This window comes from Pundamilia nyererei, unplaced genomic scaffold (genome assembly GCF_000239375.1).
Source record: "Pundamilia nyererei isolate P.nyererei 1_Seehausen unplaced genomic scaffold, PunNye1.0 scaffold00083, whole genome shotgun sequence".
Classification (NCBI taxonomy): domain Eukaryota; kingdom Metazoa; phylum Chordata; class Actinopteri; order Cichliformes; family Cichlidae; genus Pundamilia; species Pundamilia nyererei.
In genome coordinates this window covers 2180328-2205614 of record NW_005187484.1, presented here as the reverse complement: position 1 = coordinate 2205614, position 25287 = coordinate 2180328, and the positions used below count along the sequence as shown (strand labels likewise).

General features: G+C 40.8%; 1 protein-coding gene across 1 annotated transcript in view; it reads left to right on the top strand.

Annotated features, from left to right (window-relative positions):
• Positions 1-8779, top strand: part of LOC102214346 (calsyntenin-2) — a 326636-nt gene extending 317857 nt beyond the window's left edge. Inside the window, exons 16-17 of the mRNA XM_013912186.1 lie at positions 5595-5779; positions 6071-8779. Of these exons, the coding sequence (XP_013767640.1) occupies positions 5595-5779; positions 6071-6283 (398 nt within the window). The 3' untranslated portion in view covers positions 6284-8779. The remainder of the gene's footprint in view (positions 1-5594; positions 5780-6070) is intronic.
• The last annotated feature ends 16508 nt before the right edge of the window (positions 8780-25287 follow it).

Below are 25287 nucleotides of genomic sequence, written 5' to 3'. Positions count from 1 at the left end.
ATCTGGGACTCCCCACCATTTGACCTTAGAACTGAAGAAGCTTCTCTGATGAGAGGTGAAACGTCTTCAAGTAACTTAAAGAAGTCCAGACGCTTTTCTATTGATAAGTATAAGTTTGCCAACAGCACAGACAGAACAAACAGTACTGTAGTATGGGCATGTACCAGTAAACTAAATTCCATACCGAACAGGACTTGAAAGTAGCTGTAGAAGTAAATGAATCCCTGAAGATTATTGTAGCCAGCTGCTATAGGTTAAGCTGTTAGTTACAAAGCCCTCTGCATGCACAAATGCAATGTTTGAACAGACTGTCTTACTACACATTCTGAGTTATCACTCTATTGCAGGTATTAGTACTCTATAGTGAATAAAGGACAGTTGACGAAAGATTGTGGTTGTTAGGGGTTCATTCTGAAGCTACATAGAGTCTGCTTCAGTAATATTGAGGTTTAACACTCCTGGAACAAAAACTCAAAAGAAATGTGGAGTGGCTAAATGGGTCATGTGGTGAGTACATGTGAATGCAGGTATGTGGTGGAGATGTTTAAAAGAAAGAAAACCAAACAAAACCAAACAAATCAGCCCGTTTTAACAATGTCTGTCTGTCTTCTACACAAAACGAGAAAAAGGAAGAGCAGACCAGGCAAAGTGGGCGGGGTCATCACAGCACAGTATTTCACCGTAACCATGCAACAAATAGCAGGAAAAGAGAGAAACTCCTCAAACTCCAAATAAATTCAGGGACTCAAACTCAGTCTTTCTATGACAAAGACGAGCATTATCAGCCACTGTAGCTGGCACATGTGGCAGCACAGGAACTTCAAATAGAGCTCCACACATTGATAGGGAAATTAGTCACTAAGAGACATTTTTAATTAAACTACCCTGCAGAAATAGTTTGGCATTAGTTACCCTGACTCCTGCCCTCATATTGCAGTGTTAATGACTGAAGTATAGCACAGATCCTGGAGGGGGGCACAGAGCGCTGCTTAAATGATCTTACGCACAAAGCGTTCATCGTGTGGGGTTTGCAGTGATAGAAATTAGTATTTCCACAAATCCGGTAATGCAGTGAGTTTTAATCGGAAAAAACGAACATACGAGTGATGAAAGAAGTCAAAGAAGCAAGAAGGTTCTGAGTAAAGTTCATGAAATATTGTTTGACTGACAGTTGAGAGCAAAAACTTGCATTTTTGACAGTTGTCAAGTCATTTTGAGACATGAAAAAAAAGGAAATCAATAAAGGTAAAGCATTATAAACAAGGCACAGCTACAAAGCTTAAAGTTATAATACAGAAGTAAAAAGTATTAGGAGTCTTGGATTAGTTGCATACATGACTGCTCAGCTTAGAAAATGGGAAAATTCAAATGTGGAAAAAGTGTCGACGTAAACTTGACAAAACACTGCCTCTCAAAGGAAACCATGAGAGACAGAGGGTGAAATGCTGAGACTCAGACTCAGGAGCCTCTGCTGTGCCTGTGAAGAGTTTTTCTGTCAGCCATCCATCCCAGGGTAAACATAGCGAGATCCAAGGGAACGCTCCGTTCCGCTTTCTAGTTTGTTTATCGCAGCGCTCATCAGACTGCTGCTTTCCTACTCTGCGCCTCTCCGTGATTGAGGCCTTCCCAAATGATGCAGCAGGCTTCTTACCCTCCTCCTGAGCACATGAGTGATCTGAAGTTAAAAAAAAAAACATGGAGAGGAGGAGAGACATTGGTCTTAATCTAACACATGAGATTTAATTATTCATCACACTCTAATGGATTCTACTTAGAGTCCTGGAGAGTTCAGTGGCCGATGCTGTTAACGGCTCAGAGAGTTGGAGGGTGTGTGTGAAAAGGAGGTCAGGGGAGCGCAGAGGGAGGTGGATGGTGGGCGATCGCCGAGCCATACGTGACAAATAAAATGTTTCAATACATTTTTACACCTGTGACGCGATTTTGTCTAATGTTTCAGACGGCCTGACGTATGTAGAGTATTAGCAAACGGCAAGATGTGTGTCACATGGTGTGCGTACAGACACACAAGTTACATGAAGGTTCAAGAAGATGTGAAGATCAAAGCCCGTGGATTTAATGTGAAAATCTAGGAGCTAGAGCGAATCAAATGATCAATTGAAGAGTCCTCTGTGAGCCTCAACCTCGTTAAGCAAGCGAGCACGCACGCACACACACACACACACACACACACACACACACACACACAGGAGGGACTCGTGGGGAGAGGGCAGGCGCAGAGATGTCGTGTTAGTTCAGTAGGCTCGAGATCAGAGTGGATGAAATAAACATTTTAGTTCAAGAGAAATCCCACAGTCTGTGTTGTGGGTATGGTACTAAAAGGGTCTATGATATATCTTTGCAGTCATGTGCTGCATACAGGCCAGATCTAAATGTGTTTAAAGCTGGTGGGGGGGCAGAGCCACTAAACACATGAGGAGTAGGGGGAGCTGCAGGATGACAACTGAGTTTTTAAATTTGGTCTTTTTGAAGTTTGTTTTCATGTTCTAACAATTCCCTTATAAACAGAAAAACCACAATTTTAAGCCATATTTAAACAGCAAGCAACTAGCAATGCTTTCTTGGGGCGATCGTGGCTCAAGAGTTGGGAGTTCGCCTTGTAATCGGAAGGTTGCCGGTTCGAGCCCCGGCTTGGACAGTCTCAGTCGTTGGGTCCTTGGGCAAGACACTTCACCCGTTGCCTACTGGTGGTGGTCAGAGGGCCCGGTGGCGCCAGTGTCCGGCAGCCTCGCCTCTGTCAGTGCGCCCCAGGGTGGCTGTGGCTACAATGTAGCTTGCCATCACCAGTGTGTGAATGTGTGTGTGAATGGGTGGATGACTGAATGTAGTGTAAAGCGCTTTGGGGTACTTAGGGACTAGTAAAGCGCTATACAAATACAGGCCATTTACCATTTCTTATGTTTAGTGGCAGCAAAGAGAAACGTTTCATGTGTTGATCATATAGAGGAAAAATTGAATTAAAATTTTAATATTTCATCCACTTTTTCACCCAGTAAGTGACCATATTTAGGCTACAAGGTGTAGCACCAGCTAATACCCCCACAAACTATTTGGGTGCAGCACAGAGACCTGCTAATTAGTCTGAACAGACTATCAAAATGTTTGCCGAATTTCATGCACCAAAACTGGAGCACAAACTTCTTGCATGGTCTATAGCGCACAGAAAGTGCACTTATGTCCCATATTATTGAAGTGAAGAGGCATCAGCAGCGCAAACCCAGTTCCGTGACTTGAACTAGCAGGGCTGGCAGAAAGCTGTCCAAACCTGTCAATCGATTGACTTTTTAAGGCTTTTTAAGACTTTTTAAGGCTTAACTACGGAGCCCCGCAGGGGACATTGGAGAAAAAAGAATTAAGACGGGCTTTTGCGAGATCTCGCAAAACAAACTCGGGATCTCGCAAAACTTTTGCAGGATCTCGCAAAACTTTTGCAAGATCTCGCAAAACAAACTCGGGATCTCGCAAAAGTTTTGCGAGATCTTGCAAAAGTTTAATTCCAACAATGGCAGCAGCTACTTAGTTGTAATATTACTCTTTCTGGGTCACAAAATACACTTTTAAGATATTTTGAGGTGTGAATGTAGTTGTGTAAACGTCAGATATCTGCTCGGTTTACAAGACATCACATATTTGCAAAAGTGCTCCGACGTTTTCGGAGATCCCGAAATTCCACCATCTCGAAGCTAACGGGAGGTCGAGACCTACTACAGCCGGGAGGAACACCGCTTTCCCGGCACATCATGCCTCGACCTCCCGGTCGGCTTTGAGTTGGTGGCTAAAACTTTTGCGAGATCCCGAGTTTGTTTTGCGAGATCTCGCAAAACTTTTGCGAGATCTCGCAAAACTTTTGCGAGATCCCGAGTTAGTTTTGCGAGATCTCGCAAGACTTTTGCGAGATCCCGAGTTTGTTTTGCGAGATCTCGCAAAAATCAGTCTTAATTTTTTTTTCTCCCATGACCCCTGCGGGGCTCCGTACTTAACAAAATCCAAACAGGTTAGTTGTAAAAAATGTAACCTGCCATAAAGTTTTCCCTCGGCCTGAACAGTCTAAAGTCAACAAGACAGTTCAGCCTGTAGACATGATAACTTTATACACAGTTAAAATGGGAGTCTGTAGAGACTTGCTCATATTTGGAGCCTGCCTCTAGTGACCATTTAAAGCACTACAGTTTTTTGTCTCTTACCATTTCTGCTTTCTATCTTTTAGCCCTAGATGTTGCAGTCTGTTTTCACTATGCACTGCTGTACAAAATCTTTGTATTTTGCTAGGAAAATATCGTTTGTTCTGTTCTGATGATCCCACACTGCTTAAATAATGTTAAGGTCCGGGCTCTGGGGAGGCCAGTCCATGACTGATAGTGTCACATTGTGTTTTTTCTAAACAGATGTGCTTTTAGTGCATTGGACATTTGACTTCCTGCTCCAAACAATGGCAGAACCTTCACCATCTTTTTCAGATGGCTGTAGACAGTCAATGTTGGATCGTCCTAATTTGTACATATTGACAGCATTTTGAACCAGAATTTTCAAAGTTGGACTCATCAGACGTGCTGCTACTGATTTTCAGTCCAGTTCTTGTGTAATCTGGCGTATTTCAGCCTTTTCCCTTCCTTAAGAATGGCTTCTTGACAGTCATCCTTCCACTGGGACCATTTCTCACAAGCCTTCAGTGAACAGTAGTTGAATCAGCTGAAAGTCCAGATACATCTCTCAGGTCCTGTGTCAGGTCTTTGTTGGATTTCTTCCTTTTCCATAAGGGTATGACTTTCAGCTACTGATCATCTGCTGGTGTAGTTTTTAAAGCCTGCCACTTCTTTTGTCCTCTGCTTATCCAGTTTCCTCAAATTTTTTAAAGGACATATTGCACACCATGCCGAGATATGCCACGTTTCCAGCTAATAGCTCTTTGGGAATCACACTGTGAAAACTGTGTTATCTTTGTCAGTTTTCATAGATTCAGCTAAAGAAAAGTGACAAAATGATGTCTTTTTGTAACAAGCTGCTAGTTACGAAGTGTCTAAAGATACGGTTTAGAATGAATGCTTTGCTAAGACGCTCTGGTAGGTGTAGACACAACATTGGTTTATTTATCCTTTGAGTCTGGTGCCTTTTTATGCTTGAATGATTCATATGTCAGTGTTAAGTGGCTTAAAAAACAAGCCAACATTTCTCTGAAAATGATCAGATGCAAGGACTGAAAAGGCCAACATCCAGAGAAAAACTTTAAAAGACCTACAGAGATCCTGGATAGCTGTTGCCTAAGACCACTAAAAAAATTACAATAACATTTGGCTCCTTTGGGTGGGATGTTGGGTTGCGTACTGATGCAGGCACAGATTAGTAATATGGTGAGATGCTACTTAAGTGCATTATAAGATGTCTGGAGCTTTCTCATCAAGGACTAGAGTACAGTACCTCTCAAGGTCTGCAGCATTCAGCTGGCTGTTCTGGGTATTTTGTGCCCGTGGAAGTGAAAGAATAAACCGATTCAGTACATGCTGAAGATTTTCTGACCAAACAGAATTATTCTGATTTCAAGTCATTAAATCCCTGATCTCCTTTCATTTGGTTCTCAGGTGTACCGAGTGCTGCCACCGTGGTAATAGTAATGTGTATCGCTGCCCTGGTGGTGGTTGTAGTGTTGGGCATTTACCGCATCCACCTGACCCACCAGCAGGAGGTGAAGTTGGCAGATGCGGCTAAAGAGGCAGACGTGACCTGGGACGAGTCTGCTCTGACGATCACAGTGAACCCAATGGAGGTAGGAGGGAGGGAACTTCAGGAATTAAAAGGATGCTGTCAGGGAGGGAGCATAGGAGCTACCCACAGTGGATCGTGTGTAGTGGGATACTATCCCATTTCTATTTAAGGATAGAAACAAAGGATTAATCCTGTTGTGCCACTATTGATCCAAATACCAATACCAGCAATTAGTATCAATGTTGTCAATATTTGGATCAATCCGCCCATCTCTAATGTCTCCTTTGTCTTGTTTCTTGCTTACTGTCTGATGATTAAGTTTGTGAAACTTTGCAAATATTTTTTACCACAGAACTTGGAGGGGCCTCAGGCTGCAGAGGAGGAAGCCAGCGAGGAGGAGGAGGAAGACGAAGAGGAGGAGGGGGAGGAGGAAGACGACGACGAGGACGACATCACCAGCGCTGAGTCAGATGACAGCGAGGAGGAAATAGATGTCCAGCTACCCAGGATGCAACGCTCAACCAAGAAAGGCCAAAATTGGGACAAAACAACAATATCCTATTGAAACATACACACGTACATACACCCTCACACACACACACACACACTACAACACATCTATACTCAAATCACATGGCTGAAACAAAAAGACTATGATGTTGATGCTCTAAAAATAAGGTAATATCTCCCCCTACTGGAAGACAACATTTAACCACACACAGACACACACACACAGTTACACACACACACACACACAGTGCAGTGATTTAACCTTAGCCTTGTCACAGAACCTCCTGTTTTATACAGCTGATAAGAGATAATATGACTCTAAAAGTGCTCCTCAATCACATGACTTTCGTTGTTCTTAGACGAAGAGATCACCAAATTTAGTTCATTCCCAGAGAGATGTCCCATGAATTATCTCTCTCCCATTCCAATGCAATCTTTAGTGAACTCGAGCTGTAGGAGAAGCCTTTTGTCAGTGAAACCCTGCATCATGCATTCAGTTTGATGTGTCAAATTCCACAGTAAGATTTCTGATGTCCCATATAAGAATCAAAATGCAAAACATCCTTTATTTAGGAAAAGTCAATTGCAAAAGTAAAGAAACTGACTATTTTTTGGTTTGTATACTTCATGTTATTTATCAGTCTTTATTCTGGCCTATGTGGCAAAGCCAGGTAATTTTACAGAAATAGCATATTTTAAATGGTACTCAAAAACAAATAGAACAAAAAAAAGGGGAAAAAAAGATGATCAATGTGCTGTCACAGACGTCATGTTGAACTAGCCGACAGGGCCTGTGTTCTGGGTTTTTGGGAAAGACAGAGGAGTCTCCTTGTACATTTTTATACGCTCCTTTCTTGTAAATATTGAGTATAGTAGGTGACCCCGACCCACTGAGTCAGCACCACATTGTCTAACCAGAGACCTTCCTCTCCACCTGTACACAACACACCTCTTCATATGTATGTACACGCCCTGATCCCTTAGCCTGCAGGAGTCTTTCCAGAGCAGAGCCCCAGATCCTCCCTGCGTGTTTTTAGCTCAGTGTTCAGATCATTCTGGCTAATGGCAAACTTGGGTTTGCTCTCGCGGATGTGCTACTGCCTTTGAAATAGGTGGGTTATTAAAAGCTGGACTAGGTGGTATTTTAGTATTTAAAAAAAGAGAACAACCTCTCATTAAACAACAGCAGAAACTCAGTGATAGAGTTTTGATTTAAAGTCAAAAATTCCAGCTGTAAAACACACGATCCTTGGTGTGGAAGCTAGCTTAATGGAATGAAATGTTAGCCGCTAGCTAGTGATTTCAAAAAGGGGAAAACTAAGCTAAAAGAATAACAATAGTGTACTTGGACTTATAAGGTGAATATAATACAAATCTAAATAAATTAAACAGTTGTTTCATGTCTGCTGGGTGTGTAGATAGTCAGCAGTTAGCCAACACATTAGCCATATCAATTGTGAATTTCACATCTTGCAGAACTTATCTTGGTACAGCTTTTACTTTGTTACCCATCAAACTACTTTGTAGCTCTAAGGTATTGATCATATTTGGCAGAAATTTCAAACCTTCAGAAGCCTTCAACGGTGACCAGGCCAATAAATAGTCAAGCTCTCACATTATGCATTTAAAGACACTTTATTGTGGCCTAATGGCCTAAACTATAAAACACAGCCTTCCTAACTGGATTGCTAGTGTCTACAGAGACATCAGATACACACTGCAAAAAAATAAATAACAAATTGAAAATAGAAGAGGAACTTCTCCAAACTTCTAACTTTGAAAAAAAAACCCCGCAGCATTAATGGAAGAAATTTAGGTCTAGAGACTGATGTCACATTACATAAATCCCACCTCATTAGCCTCGTGCAATGAGGCTCGTGCAACTTTTGAGAGGACAGAGAGTGGAATGCATTTGGCAGTGTCACGTTTGACGCGATCAGAAAACCCAGTCGTGTTTTTTTTTTCCCACTTTGAAATGAAGGGGCATTAATCATTGTAGCCATCCTCAATTTAGCTTGTCTGTAGTGTTTGGCAGCAAGAATCCACAAATGACCAATGAAATGATGTTTGTGTCACAGGAAAGCTTGTGCGCTATATGCCAGAAATCGATAAAGGGTTCGGTTAAAGTCATAAACACTGGAAAATGTCCTCCTCTAACCTAGTGAGCCTTTGCCAGGTGTCCTGTGGGTATAACTGGGAGAACCTGTTGTATGTGTATACTGTAGCTCTACTGTATGTTCATCTAAAGATCTCATATGTTGTTTAAGAGTTTTCCTCATCTACTGTGACACCTGGTCTTGTGACGCCACTTCCCTTCCTGCACACACCCCTCCTCCTCCCCCCTTGACATCTTTGGTGGATTTTGCATCAGCCCTAATGTTGTCCTGACATTTGTTTTAGAAGAGGACGGTGAAATTAACATCGAAACCTTGTATAATGTGTAAAAGTTTCTTTCTTTTTTTTTGTTTTTTTTTTCTCTGGACTCTTTGGTCTGTTTTCCTTTGGAATGGTCACTACAGCACTTTCTGTAAATTGGCCAATAAAAACTTGTTTTGGAATCTAGCTGTGGGGTCTGTATTTGTGTGACAGTGTGAGTGTTTCTGTGTAGCCAGTAATACATTTTGTGGAACTGCATCCTCTTTGGAGCTCATAATCCTCTTGTGGAAACTGTATGTGAGCAATATCAATTGAATTATGCAAAAAAAAACAGTTGTGCACTGTACTAAAAATTAAGTTAAAAACTATTTAAAGGGACCTTTTGTAATCAACTTCTGCACAGTTCAAAAGCTTCATCACCAGGTGGCACGTATGTATGCTGCTGCATTTAAAAATTGTAATCTCTCTTTTTAGCTAGCCCTATTTCCTCTAGATGCTCTGCCTTTTTGCCTAGCCATTAGAAATTACATTGTGTGCTTAATGACTCTTCTGTGAAGGCTTTCCACAAGTTTTAGAGGTGTGTTTATGGGAATTTTCAACCGTTCTTAACAGGAATGCATTTGTGAGGAGTGCAAGAAGGCCTGGCTCGCAGTCTAATTGATCCCAAAGGTGTTCTATCAGGGTTGAGGTCAGGTCTCTGTGCAGGCCAGTCAGGTTCTTCCACAGCAACTCAGCCATCCATCTCTTTATGGACTTTGCTTTGTGCACTGGTGTGCAGCCATATTGGAACAGAAAGGGACCATCCCCAAACTGTTCCCATGAAGTTGGGAGCATAAAATTGTCCAAAATGTCTTGGTATGCTGAAGCATTAAGAATTCCTTTCACTGGAAGTAAAGGGCCGAGCCCAGACCATAATATGTCCTCTACCAAACAGTGCAGTCGGACATTTACTGGTCTCGTGGAAACCACCAAACCCAGAATCATTCATCGGATTGCCAGATGGAGAAGCGTGATTCGTTATTCCAGAGAACACGTCTCCAGTGCTCTAGATTCCAGTGGTGCCATGTTTCACACCCCTGCAGCCCACGCTTTACATTGTTGTTGGGGATGTAAGGGTTGGCTGCAGCTGCTCAGCAAATGAAACCCATTTCATTAAGTTCTCTGTGCACCATTCTTGAGCTCATCTGAAGGTCACATGAAGTTTGGAGGTTTGTAGCGACTGACTCTGTAGAAAGTTGGCGACCTCTGCCCACTCTGCACCTCAGCATCTGCTGACTCGTGGCCACCAATTCATGGCTGAGTCGCTGTTGTTCCCAATTGCTTCTACTTTGTTATAATACCACTAACAGCTGACTGTGGAATATTTAGTAGTGAGGAAATTTCACAGCTGGACACGGTACCACGCTGGAATTCACTGAGCTCCTGAGAGCGAGCTGCTCTTTCACACATGTTTGTAGAAGCAGTCTGCATGCCTGTGTGCTTGATTTTATACACCTGTGATTGGAACATCTGAATTCAATGATTTTGGATGTGTGAGTGAAGACTTTTGTCCTCAGCACAGCACACAGACATTTTGGACAGTGGGTGTTTCTTTGCATCCTGCTGACAGCTCTAGTTAATTTAGGAAGTTTTCAAGTATAAGAATTTACAATAATTACCTTAAAGCATAAAGCACTCTAGATTAAAAAAAAAATATTCCAGTTAAATTCACAACAGACCCACAACATCTGAGGAGCAAATGTCTCTAAAGGCATCAGTTTAATTGAACGCAATCAGCCATTTTCTAAACTACTTATCCTCTCCAGGCGGAGCTGCGGCGCTGATCCCTACTGGATTACTTTTTTGTTCTTCAACAAAAGACTCAGGGCTGTGTCAAATTAGAAGTGTGGAAAAGCCAGGAAACATAAGTCGGGCTGTACAAAATGCCACTGACAAGGTCTTTGAGTCATTTTTGCCTTTATGAACACTAATTCTACTCATAGTGCCAGGGGCTGGTTAGAGTAAGCATTACCAAAGCCTGTTATTGGACATGTTTTTGTGTGAGAAATTGGAGTTCAATGACTGAACCACCCAACTGTGCGCTCTATCTAATCTTCACCTAAAGAACAAGCCAGCACTGTTGTCGATAAGCAGTTTGTAAACGCAGAGCAAGCTGCAGGGTTGGGTGTTCTCCATGCTGCTGAAATGCTGCCCGGCAAAGACAGTCCATCTGGTCCGACTTCTCTCAATACATTAAAAGTCCTCTGTGGCTATTTGGGTTGTGCTTTTCCTAATTTTGAGATGGCGACATCAAACCTATCCTAGATTAAAAGCATCTTTCCAAGAAGAAGAAGATGAAAATCAGCAGCTAGTGCCACAAAGCAGCTTCTCTTTGTATGACTTGCCACAGCAATTATGAAGGAGGATGTAAGTTAGTAAGGAGTACATCTATGTGTATTACCTCTTTTTCCTGTTCAGCTTAGAGAACTTGCTAAATGTACATATATATTTGCATAAACCAAAACTTGTTTTACTTATTTTCCTCATGGATAGGGTTACTCTGTGTGGTATAAGCATACCCAAGGATAGACAGGCCTTCTGAAGATACACTAAGCGTCCCAAAAACATTGGTGTGTTCCTGAAATAAACTAGATTTCTCTAGAATAGAACTAAAAATATCCAAAATGAGATTCAGACAAGACATTAAATGACCACAAAAAATGTGAAATGGCTCTAAAGAGACACACTGGCTCTAAAGTGATTTAAAAAATGATCTAAATTGAATCCAAACAACCTATAAAGATGCAAAAATAGCCCCCTAACCCTAACCCAGAAAACAATCATTAATTTATGCAAAACAATCAAGATTTCACATAAAAATCGTTACAGAGCAACAAGCTGGCCAAATTAAGACAGAAAAAGATTGTTGAATGGTAGTCGAGTATACTTTACTTTGTCACTCTTCCCATGTGAACAGTCTCAAAATCTGCATTTAACATTTACTATGGAACTGGGACACCACTAAGCAAGAGGGAAGATAGCTTCAGGCTGGCTATATTTGCCTCCAAGCATTGATCACTGGTTTTTAAATATTAAGTTTGCTGATTTTTGGCTCGGGTTATTATTTCTGTGGTTTCTTTATGGCATCTTTTATTTGAAAAACAGCATCTGTGCAGTGAGATTATCACTAGAAAGATCAAAATTATCTAATATGTTTGTATATCATAGACCAGTAATGGGCATATCTAGAAGAGGGGCATGGGATTGCACCAACCCAGCCCATTTATGTACACTATGTCATTGATGTTTGTGATGGGGATATGTGCTAAGCGCTGGAGAGATTGTATATCCAGTTGAATGTCTCCCTCTAGTGGATAAAAACTATATTGCATGACCTTAGCAATTGCAAATGTTCTCCAGTCACACCTGAGCTCACGTAGTCCTGCCACGCTGCTCACACATGTCTTTGTCATGATCATTATCGGTTTTCATATCAGCCTTGAGCCAGTTTGAGATTACCATGGTCTCAGAATACCCAGTGTTACTCAAACTGTACTTTGCACAGCCAAAAATTGGGTTAAATGAAGACCCAAGAGGCCTTCTGCTTGCATAAACTAGCGAGAACTCAGCAGCTCAGTAGGAAAGAATTAAAGTATTTGCAAAACTTATCTTCGAGCACAGCAGAGGGGGAGCCCCAGGCGCTGTCACCTTCACTCCTGACTCACAAAGAGATGTTGCAAAAACTAAACTCTGTCAAGCTGCTTTAATGCACATCTATAATTACTGTCTCTCTAACAGAAACTCTTTTGACCTGACTTCTCAGGACAGCCAGCGGGGAGAGATTTGGACAGATGTTGCCTTTTGCTTGTCATTGCTAGATGGCGGCAGTCGGTGTCAAGGCTGCAAAGTCACGGCTTCCTGTCACTCACTGGAACATCGAGTACGGAGAGGTTGAGGCAGCAGTATATAAATAATGAAGTTCACGATGCCCCAGAAGGAAACAGACTACCTTTATCCCATCATGCATTATTCATTACATTTCTTCCCACTCCAAGGCAGCGAGAATGCATTAATGTTAAGGCTGTAATTGTAACCTCGAAAAACTCCCAAAAAAAAACACCAAAAGAAAATTACAGCAGGACTAAGGCTTCTAGAGGAACCAGAGAAACTATGATTTTACACACAGAGTCAAATTTCACAATAATTCTTTTATTTAAAAAAAATTTCATTTATGTTTTTTAAAAGTGAGCATTAGGTGGATGTGACAACAAAAGGCAGAAAAATTTAAGCCTATAATAAAACACTGTGCTGTGTGATACTTGGAGGTAATAGTAGATGGTGATGAAGCATGCATGGTAACAGCTCGATGCTAGCCCAACAGATACTTTGTGTCCCTCCTCTACGTTCAGTAACTCAAACATATGCTAGAAAAAATCTCTGAACCTTTTATGTTGACCATCATGTCACATTTAAACGATCGAAGCTGACCCAAGTAAGGGCTTTAGAGACAGACACATCCAAAAAACAACAACAACAACAACAAACAGTTTCATCAAAATACATAAAAAGCTGTTTTGCTGTGTTAACTAATTACTGTGAAAAGTACAAATCCTGTAAACTAGAAGAAATTAAAATAAAATAAAATAAAGCATTTGCAGTCCTACAAAAAGCAAAATAGTTTTATCCAAAACTCACAAAGTGATTGGATGAGATTCACCTTCAGGCTGCTGACAAACTGCAAACCAGCAACAGGATGAATGAAACAAAGCTGAAAAGGCTTCAGGCTTCCCTGCACATGTGTGGCAGCAGATTTGTGGCATAAGGAAAATGTTGTGGAGAAACTACTGTAATGCAAAGACTAATTTCACCTTTCATTTATTAGAAAAATAAATGACTCCTCCCTCTAGTTTTTACCTACATGTCAAGCTGACAGTTTATGTCAAAATTATCACGGAAGCAGTGAAGCAATGGGAGAATGGTAATAGTAAGAGTTACAACAAAAACATGTGTGTTCTTTAAGGATGATGTTATGGTTAGATCAGCTGAAACTGGCTGGCAGTGAGTCACTTGCAGGCTTACTGTAATTCATGGACTGAATATAAAAAAAATGCAGCTTAAGGCTCTGACAAAGCTCAATGGCCTTAAATCTGCATAGCTTTCTAGTCGCGCATATGTGGCAACTCAGCTAAATTCAAGCTGAGTTCCAAGTCTTAATGAGTACAACACGATATTCATTTTGTAGATGAAGGGTTAGTAACTGTGCAAAAGTCTTAAGGTACTACTCATTTCTGTATATTTTGCTTCCAAGGAGCCATTTTCAGAGGAATCTTTTTCTTTTTTTAATTTGTGAAGCTACTTATCATTCAAGCATATTTTTTAAAAAAAGGCTGTAACTGGATGAGCAAGTGTTGTGTCTACACATAACAGAACCCATTTTAAATTGTATCTTTTATCATTATTTGTTCCCTTTTAATAAAATCATAAAAGTAGTATTTTCAGTAACAGTAAATTTTTCACAAGTCTCTACCCTATTGTATTTTTAAAGAAAACCTAAATGGTAACTATGCCCACCTTTAATATACCGACAAACCTCCATCCTGTAAATCCATCCAAGCCGGTGGTGTCTATATCCAGGATGACAGAGTCAGTAGAGCGGTAGATAAATGACACTGAGGACTGTGATGAGATGTCACTGCTTATTTGGAAAATTCAGTTGCTTCTAAGATGTTCGCATATGGCACCTTTAAGGGAAATGTCAACTTAGGCGAATATCGTCTTGTTTTTTGAGTGTGTGTGTGTGTGTGTGTGTGTACTTGTTTAAATGTCTTTGTGAGGACCAAAAATTGACATGCCACTATATTTGTGGGGACCAACAGTTACTTGTGGGGTCCAAATGTTGGCCCTCACAAATTTGAAGGTATTTTTGAGGCTGAAAATGTGGCTTTAAGAGTTAGGGTTAGGTTATGTTTATGTTTAGGGCAAGGGGTAGGATTAGGCATGTATTTCTAATGGTTAGGGTTAGGCTAACGGGCTAGGGAAATCACTATGTCAATTATTTGATGCCATCACTAAGATGTAAACACGAATGAGAGTGTGTGTTTGTACCAAAATCAACAATATCTGCATGTAATCACATTATGGCACAAATGTAACTCCATAAGTTTTCATGTCTTCTTTTGAAAGAGCAACTGGCAAACATGGACCTGAAAAACAGACAAATTTCATCAGCAGAAATCCTTTGCAAGCTGTGTGGGACAGTAAACAGTCAACAAGTGGTTAAACTCAATAATCAGATATGCTTCCTCGGGACATGAGTCTTGTAAGCTCTCCAAAAAAACAGGAGGAAAAGGAAAACCATGTTGGAAAAACAACATCAGCTTTGGCAGAACACAAACCAGCCCACAGCTGGGAACAGAAACTACTTTTCCATGTAAATATCCAACAGCTTAGTACGATCCTCCAAAATATCACCATTCCCTGCCAAAACCTCTTCAACTTACTCCTAGAACACTTTAAAAGAGAACAACTACCGCTCATATGTTTCAGTTTGAACAATTAACATATACGTACACATACATACATTCAAACTGACAAAGCTGCACACCAATGAAGTATGTATACAGTGCACCAATAAGTGTGGTTTACGTGCCTGAGGCAGGGTCAGCATTCACTGAAACTAGGTTTGTGCTCCAGAGGAAGTTAACTGTGGTGAACTTCTGGCAACAGCTTGCAGAACTGACAGACCGAGTAGCATTTATTTGGATTGCAAAACACTGTGCATTACGTGCAGAGTAGCATTCAAGCCCTTGATCTCCACTGCCGCGGGCTTCTGAACTCACTGTGGTGTAAACAGGGTACTTTTTTTTAATAGAACAAGCTGTGGCAGGTTACACAGATGACATATTAGATCACTAACTTGGCAGATAGAGAGAACATGACTGAAGTCATTTCAAATCAGCTTCACATTCCTCGGTTGTCCTCAAAAACAGCAGCAAACAAAAAAAGTTCTGTTTTTAGTTATTTCCTGTTTTTGGTTTCCCACCAACTACTGACAGTCTTCAGTAGTACGATCTCTTCTGTGCTCGGCAGCTTGGCATACTACGAAAGAGTGAACTAAAAAGCACCTTTCAAAACACTCAAGGTCACCAAAACAGCTGAGTTCAAAAATACCCATCAAGTCAAAACCATATTTACAATATTTAAAAATCACTAAGAACAGCTATTGAACAGGTGAGTGTGAGAGACAGACAGAGGCAATTAATGTTGCAAAGACGGAAGGATCAGGACCTTGTAGTTTTACTGATGTGCACTGTGTTATTTTCGATGTGCGAAATGAAAGCATACTATCCAAGGATGACACCCAGACTCTATATCTGAAAGAGAGGAAGAAACTAAGGAGTTGTCAACAGAAAATGAAAAACTATTACATTTAGATAAAGTGAATTTGGTGCCAATGAGGAAAATCTCACTTTTATTGATGTTTTATTAGAGAAGATTGCAATAAAACAAAGATTTGATTTCCTGGAGGTAAACACTGAGGGCAGTGGGTGGGATAGTGGTAGTAGAGTTAGTAGATAGGTAGAGCTGGGTGTCATCAGCATAACCATGGAAACTGATATGACCAAGAGGAAGTAGATAGTAGATAGATTACAAATAAAAGAGGGCCCAGGAGAGATCCCTGAGGGACTACAGTATAACTGGAAATTAATTTAGCAATTCTGAGTTGAATGAACTGAGTGTGGCCAGAGAAATGAGATCTGTGGGCCACAAAACAAAAACAAAAAACCAAAGAAAACAAACAAACATAAACTGAGCTGAAAGAGCTTAAATGCTCTGTGGAGCTGAGTGTGTTATCAATTACAGCAGCTCAAAAGAAGACTAGAAATTACATGTATTTTCCATTGCTGACGAGGACACTGTCTTCTCTCTGTTTCCTCCTGCAAATCAGAAGCTGGCGTATATTCACAGTTTACAAGCACAGAAGCACAATAACTTTCTTCCATAATCATCTTTTAAAAACCTCCACCTTCTTACACTGGATTAGTCATTTGACAAACAATTACAGTCGTTCACACTCCAGCGGCCAGCAGCACCACACCATTTCACAGTCAAGCACGCTCTAATCCACTTTGCTCTAATTACGAGGCCACCATAAGAGAGGTGCCTGGAAAATGAGTTATGTCTCTCATAAATACAGCTAATCAACATATAAAGTAACTTTGTGCTCACCAGGTTAGCTCATAGGTTGTAAGGACGATCTACTTCCTTTTTATTAGTTTACTCAAAATAAGGTCCACAGACATAATCAAAAGAAAGCTCTGAAATTCAAGTTACTATATACGTCATTTCCAACTAGTGCAGAACACAAAATAAGCTTATGGAAGAGGACATTGCATCACCCCCAACCCACCCCCTCTTATTTGGCTTTCCATACATCTGATAAAATCAAGACTTAAATATAAAGTGTGTAGATTACAGTAGATTGGAGATTTCAGTCAAATAAGTTCTGTTTTCTTACCCTTCACAATTCAAGTGTATAATCCCAGCTACAGCGGCCGCTGTAGGACAAACAACTCTGGTCCCCGGTTCATCTTTAGTGAACGTAGGCTATCAGTCCGATGTTTACCTCAGCTGTCAATGTGCGTTCACATATTTACTCCGGAAGAGGCTGTAAAACTTTGTGAAAGGAGCCGATATGAGCTGAGGAGTCAATGAAACTCACTCATGTCTGATGGCAGTGATACTGAGGTGACTTGCTGAGACTATCCTGAACCTTTCCATCGGTAAGCACTGCTATTTTTGCTGCTGTTAGTCTCTAATGCTGTTAGCATTACTGAAACTCTCATTGAAATGGGTCTAACGTTGTTGGACTTAATGAATAAACTCTGATAACATGTCAGATTGTAATCAAACTCTTTATCAGAGGGAAAGGATGGTTTTTAGGACCTTCAAGCCTAACATTAGCTGGTATAATGTCAGCTCACAACCACCTGTTTTTATCGCTTAGCTGGCTTATTGTCAGCTGCCTGGAAATGGGTGGGTCACATATCCAATCTGACATAAAGTAACTGCGACAATGAAACTGTTTTGTGTGTTAGACCTGACTTGATGCTTGAGATGAAGAGGAAGAGGATGAGGTGGAAATGAGGGAGGAGAGAGCAGTTGAGGAGAAGAAAGACATAATGAGAAAGAGATTTTTTTTATTATTTACTTGTGTATGTTTAGGCAATTTTGGGTCATATTTTCATCCTTTTTGATCTAATTAATTACATCTTTGTGTTTGAACATATATTCTGCTTGCAATGGTCTTTTAAGACTGTTGTCCTGGAAATCTAACCTCAGTTGCTCTAGAGGAGCTTGGTCATAAAAATCTGACAATGTAATGCTGATGTCATCATGGCCGGGCTACATTTATTTAACACAAACCAAGAGCAGTTTGAAAGATGTGGCTACGGTCTAACGATGAGATGTGTTCGTTTGCATCATGGGTCGTTTTAAAGTTGAAATGTACCACAGAAATATTTATCTACAAAAATCTGATAATTTATTATTTAATTTAATGTATATCTGCAGATTCTGTTTGACAGAAGTCACTCAAGGAGCATGAAGTTAGTGAATAATTGAACTTTAATCAAAGCCAGAAGTGTTGCAGTGATGGCAAACAACCAAATGGTGGCAGCAGAAATGTAGAAAATAATACATCTTACTGTTTCTCATTAGAGAGAAAAGAGCAGGCCTCTGATTCATGATGCATTTTACAAGTTTTTAATGACTTAACAAGTTAACTAGATTCAAAAGCAACACAACCTAAATTAACAGGACCTTTGCAGCCGCTACGTGTTCAGAATGTGACAGTTGCAACAATCCAGCGTGAAAGGAGCCGTTCTGTTAACAAAAGAAGAAAATAAGAAAGAAAAGCAGACATCTGGGAGTGTTTACTTTGAAAAAACAAAAATAATAAATGAAGAGAGAGAGGCTTTGTTCCTTTTACTGAAATCAAGCCACAAAGCAAAACCGTATAAGAGCATTAGCGGTCATGATCCTAAATCCCCCGGCTGTTATTGGCTGGGTGCTTATTTACATAAGGTGTAGCGGGCACAGCACTGGAGAAACAGGACAGGCCAGTGGGCACAGATGACACAGTGCAGTGACGTCACAGCGAGTGTGTGTAGAGTTGTGGAGGATTTTTTTTTTTTACTTTTGGCACAGAGTCAGTCACCAAAGAGGCCGCCGCCGTCCCTGCTGTGTGCTCCAATCAGATTATGAGGTCCAGTGTTCTGATAAAGGTGCCAATTCACACACGCACAAAATTTAAATACACATATCTGAGCGTCACATCGCCTTTAGGCTGTGGCCACTAATCAAACAGGTGTGTGTACTATACGTGCGCGCCCATGGATCTGTTCTCACTATTTTTAGAAGCACCTCTCGCAGCAAAGGTAGTTTGTTTTTACCTAACAAGCAGCAGGTGACATTTGAAAAGGTTGCGATAGCAGGCAGGAGGCCCGACTGGAACCCTTTGGAAAATATTAGCAACCACACACCAACTTCACACCACCTCCTTTTACACTTTAAGACACTTGTTTTTTTTTAACATTGTTGACTCCTCGACTTCCTCTTGTTCAACCGAAGAAATGCACTGAAGCTGAAAAGAATGGAGGGTGATGCTGATGGCTCACAGGCCACAGACAGAAAAAAAGATGGAGGAGAGATAAGAAGAAGCACCACACTGTTATTATTGGGCCTCACACTGAGTTCTCCTGCTGAGAGTGTGCGCGGGACTCAGATAAGAGTATGACTCATGCATACCTTCACATAAGTACAGACTCCAGAACTTGTGCTACTCAAATTAGAATTCCACGTTCTGTCCGTTTCCTGTGCTTGTTAAGCTGCTGTTTACAAAGTGGAGGCTTTTTTTTTTCGCCTTAGAGCGTTTTATTTTTGTACTTCTGCAGCTTTCCTCCATATATACAAGCAAAGGCGGTGGCATTGCCACCATGATCGCTCCACAAATGCTAGGGAGGGGTGCTATCCTGGGTAGCACAGCTTAAAATATGGCCTTTCCTACATTTTTCTCCCCTCATTCTCACTCTCTGCCAACCCTACTGCCCATCGTCCTTCAGTCCGACTCGCTCCGCTTCTCATTCACTAATCCTCTCCCTCCTTCCTTCATTTTCTCTTCACTTTCTTCTGGTTATCAGCCCTGTGTTCCAGCTGAAGGAACAGACTGTTCAGGTAGCATTTGAAGAGCATTTTGAGCTCCGGTCTGATAGAAAGACTTAAGAGAGCATCGTCACTGAGGCTGAGCTGAAGCTGCTGCCGCACATGCTGAAGCAGTCACTGAGGTAGCACGAATCCAGCAGAAGAAAATGATCACACTTATTCTGGATCATCATGCTGCCATTCCAGTGTGGTCTCAAGCAAAAACTGGTCACCTCGGCCTCCAAGAAAATGTGACAAGTCTTTCAAGAGTTAAAGTAGTCCTGTGTGAATCACAAATTTCGTGCAACCCTAGATCATGCTCACTAATAAAACGGATTTTCCTCAATTAGGAAGTTTGAACAGTTCAGATATTCACAGTTTGATTCCAGCTGGGAACCAAAATGCTTAAAATGCAGTCTCACCAGATGGTGGACAATCTTAGTGTCATAAAATCATGTCGGGAAGGTGTAAATTGGTAAAAGATGCACATTATCCTGACCAGGAAAGGTCAGCGCTATTAAAGGCAACAGTGGGGGGTTGTCGGTGGATTGTCTGAGGACAACAGCAGGAATGCCTTTGAGGAAAATATGCATTGTTGTAGCACAGAGTTGAACAAAACAACAGAAGCATACCTTTTGTGTTTTAGGTTTTATATAACTGTGCTAGTGACTGTTTGATCAAGGATATTTCCAGCATTGTAAAAGCATTGAGATAAGGATTCGTGAAGCAAAACCAAACCAAGAAAAGATGAATACTAAATAAAATAAACAAAATATAATTTAAAAAAAGTAAAAAGGCAACGATAATCCACTCTATAACACAGCCTACGACCCAAAACATACAGCATATATTTAACACACTGAAACCAAAATAAATAAAAAGAAAGGTTGATTTATTTAAAAAAAAAATCACTATGTAAAATATGCTTGATATAAACTCACTGTGTACCACTCAATAAACTTCATTTGACCAGATTCCATTAAAATGTAACATTTTACATTGTACTTATGTAACAGAATTACATGGAAGATTGAAATGTAATCATATTACTTAGAATCAGCTTTTTGGGATTAAACTTTTTTTTCCCAAAAGTACAAAGCTGCAAAGTAGAACAAGGACCGTCATCCTCAGCTACCAAGTTTGAGTCGGTACACAGAGACTGTCAAGTGAAGTCAAGTCAAGTTTATTTATAAAGCACATTTAAAAACAACCAAGGCTGACCAAAGTGCTGTACAATAAAATACAAATATAAAATACAATAAAACGCAAGTACATAAAACACCTCACTGATAAAACAATAAGTTAAAACAGTAAGTTAAACCTTGCTAAAAGCCAATGAGAAGAGGTGAGTTTTAAGAGCAGTTTTAAAAGTTCCTAGGCTTGTGGAGAATCTGATGTGAGGAGGTAAACTGTTCCACAGTCTGGGTGCAGCCACAGCAAAAGCCCTCTCTCCCCTAGTCTTTAATCTGTACCTGGGAACATCTAAAAGCATCAGGTCTGCTGACCTCAAAGATCTCCTGGGGCGGTAAATGCTAAGAAGCTCTGCCAGGTAAGGAGGTGCAGTACCGTTAAGAACCTTAAAAACCAACAGTAAAATTTTAAAATCAATGCTAAAAGCAACTGGGAGCCAGTGGAGAGAGCAGAGGACCGGAGTGATGTGGTCTCTCTTTTTGGAACCGGTCAGCATGCGAGTAACAGCGTTCTGCACCAGTTGGAGGCGATGCAGACAGGAACGATCTGGACAGGAGAAGCAGCTGAAGGCCGTCAAGACCGCAACGGGATGCGGTAGGTTTCACAGCAACTAAAGTTTGAAAGTAAAATGCTTACGTATAGCACCTTTGAAGTCAAAAAATATACTACTACTAAACATATAAAAGAATTTTAAAAACATAAAATGTGTCATAAAAAATATCTTTGCAAATATGATTACCTAAACATTCATCTGCAAGAGCCTAGACGCACAGGATTTTTCCTTTATGTGACACATGTGATTTCTGAGCGGGCAGACTTGGATTTGCTAGTGAAAATACGAGTGGACTCATGCAAACATAATTTTGTTCTTCAGAATTTTCAGAGCTACTGGAGCTGAAAACAAGCAGTCGATTGATCTGTCGACAAAGGCAGAGCATAGCAGAAATGTCAGTGATCCACTGGCTGCTGCTTCTTTCAAAACGTCTTCTGTAACAGTAAGGAAACTTTTTGTCAATACAAAAAACCTACACCACACACGTATATACATTCTTGTGCATGTATATACATACAAATATATACACACACGCATGTACACTACCAGTCAAAAGTTTGGACACACCTTCTCATTTAATGATTTTTCTTTATTTTTACAACTATTTACATTGTAGATTCTCACTGAAGGCATCAAAACTATGAATGAACACATATGGAATTATGTAGTCAACAAAAAAAGTGTGAAATAACTCAAAATATGTTTAATATTTTAGATTCGCCCTTTGCTTTAATTACTGCTTTGCACACTCCTGGCATTCTCCCGATAAGCTTCATAAGGTGGTTACCTGAAATGGTTTTCCAACAGTCTTGAAGGAGTTCTCAGTGATGCTGACCAATTGTTGGCCCTTTTCCCTTCACTCTGTAGTCCATCTCATCCCAAACCATCTCAGTTGGGTTTAGATTAGGTGTGTGTGGGGGCCAGGCCATCTGGTGGAGCTCTCTATCACTCACCTTCTTGGTCAAATAATCCTGGAGGTGTGTTTGGTGTCCAACTAATCGCAAACCCAATGGGATGGCATGTCGCTGCGGGAGGCTTGATGGCTTTTACGACTGCACTTGGGGACACATTCAAAGTTTTAGCAATTTTCCAGACTGACTGACCTTCAGTTATAAAAGTAATGATGGACTGTTGTTTATCTTTACTTAGCTGATTGGTTCTTGCCACAATATGAATTCTAACAGTTGTCAAACAGGGCTGTCAGCTGTGTACCAGCCTGGCTGCTGCACAACACAAAGGCAAGAAATTCCACAAATGAAAGCTGTGAAGTGAAAACCATTTCATGTGACTACATCATGAAGTTCACTGACAGAAGGCCAAAGGTTTGCAGCACTGTCAACAAAGCAAAGGATGGCTACTTTGAGGAATCTAAAATATGAGACATATTTAGAGTTATTTATCCATTTTTTCTTTGTTACATTATTCCATTTATCTTGCTTCATATAGTTAATATTTTCAGTATGTATCTACAATGTAGAAAGTAGTAAAAATAAAGAAAAAAAAACATTAAATGAGAAGGTATGTCCATACTGGTAGTGTGTATATTATATATTTATGTCATGATGCATACTCAATCAGGTAAGTAAATCCCAAAATGCTGATTCTGTTCATCTGGACGTGGCGTTTTCAGTGGGAGAAATGTTTCGTCACTCATCCTGACTTCTTCGGTCTCAGCTGACTGCAGGTTTCCCCAACCTTCTAAACAGTACATGTGCACAATAACTGAAACCTTCCCACTGAATGAACAATGGGCTGTGAGGTCAGTTCCTTGATCATTATTATGCAAACTGGCATGACCGTTGATCAACAACCACTGATCAATGCCCATGAGTACCATTCACAGAGAGTTGTAAAATGGCGACAGATGTACCCTTAGGCCCCCTCCTCGATTCAGAGATAGTCTTTCCCTTTTCACATAAATGGCCTCCTTGACTCCGCGCTCAAACCAGTGTTCCTCCCTGTCCAGGATGTGTACATCCTCACCATTGAAAGAGTGTCCACAGGCCTCTAGGTGTAAACAGACTGCAGAGTCCTGGCTCTTCTGTGTTGTGCCATCCACTTTGCCAAAGGTTGTTTGGTTTCTTTGAGGTGGACCAATTTTTGGCACAACATGTATAGATATAATCTCTCTATATAGATATCTCTATCTCTATATCTGGATATATCCTGTGACTTTTCATGTGATTAAAGCATCTCGGCCTGCTGTGTTCTTGCTCGTTTAAAGAATCACAGTAAAAACTACTGCAGCCCACGAGTTGCTTTTACTTTATTAATTCTGTGTCCTGTGGACAGGTTTGTGGGGGTGGGGAGCTTGGATAGCGGTCCATCTTTTTGATAACAGACACTTAAAAAAAAAAAAAAAACCTCTGAATCTTAAATTACCAGCAAAATGCTTAGTGTTTGCAGGGTAGTTTAAAGATATGAAACATGCTGAAAAGAATCTTTAACATTCAAACCTAAAACTACAAAAAAAAAAAAAAGGTGATAAAAAGCATCTTTCATGTCGGCACTGAACATATACTGGACATAAATGTAGCAGCAGTCCAATTCTTATCATCTGCGGCCATGCAAATCCTCAAGTAGGTCAAAGAAACATCCTTTGCTTTGAGGAATTTAGGCGTGTGAAGATCTCCGTGTGTGATCTAGAGGAGTGAATTAAATGTTAGCTTTTACATAACTTACCAAGCAAAGCAGACAGGATTTTTTCCCCCCTCCATAAATTATGGATCTCTGCCTGTCTCTGTATCAGAGACATCCGACCTCCAACCAACCATCTCCTCAGCTGCTCTCCATACATGCATATGTATAACACAAGCACAGAAAAGGGAGGCAGCAGAGCTTGCGGTTTCAGCGAAGGGAAAAGGATGCTTGGCACTTCCTTTGTCAGAAATGCTTCTCTTGGCCTGAAAGTCATTTTCCCTTCCAGATAAAAGCTCGGGGATGGAAGGTGTGCTTCTGAGCAAAGCAAACGGTGATGTGAGGATTTTTTAAAAAGAACGAAAGAAAAAAAAAAGTATATCGCCTGAGCAGAGCGGTCGGAAAAGAAGATAGGAGGAAAAGGCAGGATGTGATGGTGGAAGCAGAGGCAGAGGAGGCGAGATGAAGAGATGATGAGATGAAGTAAAGCCTCGCTGTAAGGCAGCAGCTGAATATGGATCTGGATGAGAAGAGTCACTCCCAACCTGATCAAACAAGTCATCAGCTTTAACTTTCAGCCTGTTCCAATAATGCTTTAAATGCTTGGCTCCTGCATTATTGAACAGCACTATATGCTACAGCAGGAGAATCGATTGCAGGCAGAAGCTCACGGCTGATCTCGTCTCTGCAGTGACTCACGTTTCATTGCTCACCCTTGTGTTGGCAGAGAGCTTAATGAGCACATTCTTGATAGCCAGGTATTATTAAAGGCTAACTCGACACATTTGTGTCATTACTAAAGCTTTAAATGTTCTCATCCAACAGCTGTCTCGCTGGACATTTCCCTCTCACTGAGGTAGAGATGCCTCTTGTTACGATTATGATATCAACACAGGCTGCTTTCTGCTGCAACAACATTAATGGATTTTCTGTTGGCAGTGCCAGGAAAAGAAGCACAGAGCTGAACTTTGATCACACGAGCAGCTTTGTTCTGGTGTTCAAAGGCTGTCCCGGCACGGGGAAATCCAGTTCATAGATGCACCTCATCTCGACTCGACACCAAAACCAGCATCAGGGGGGCTTTGACAGCAGCAAAGGACTTTGTATCACTGCAGACCTTT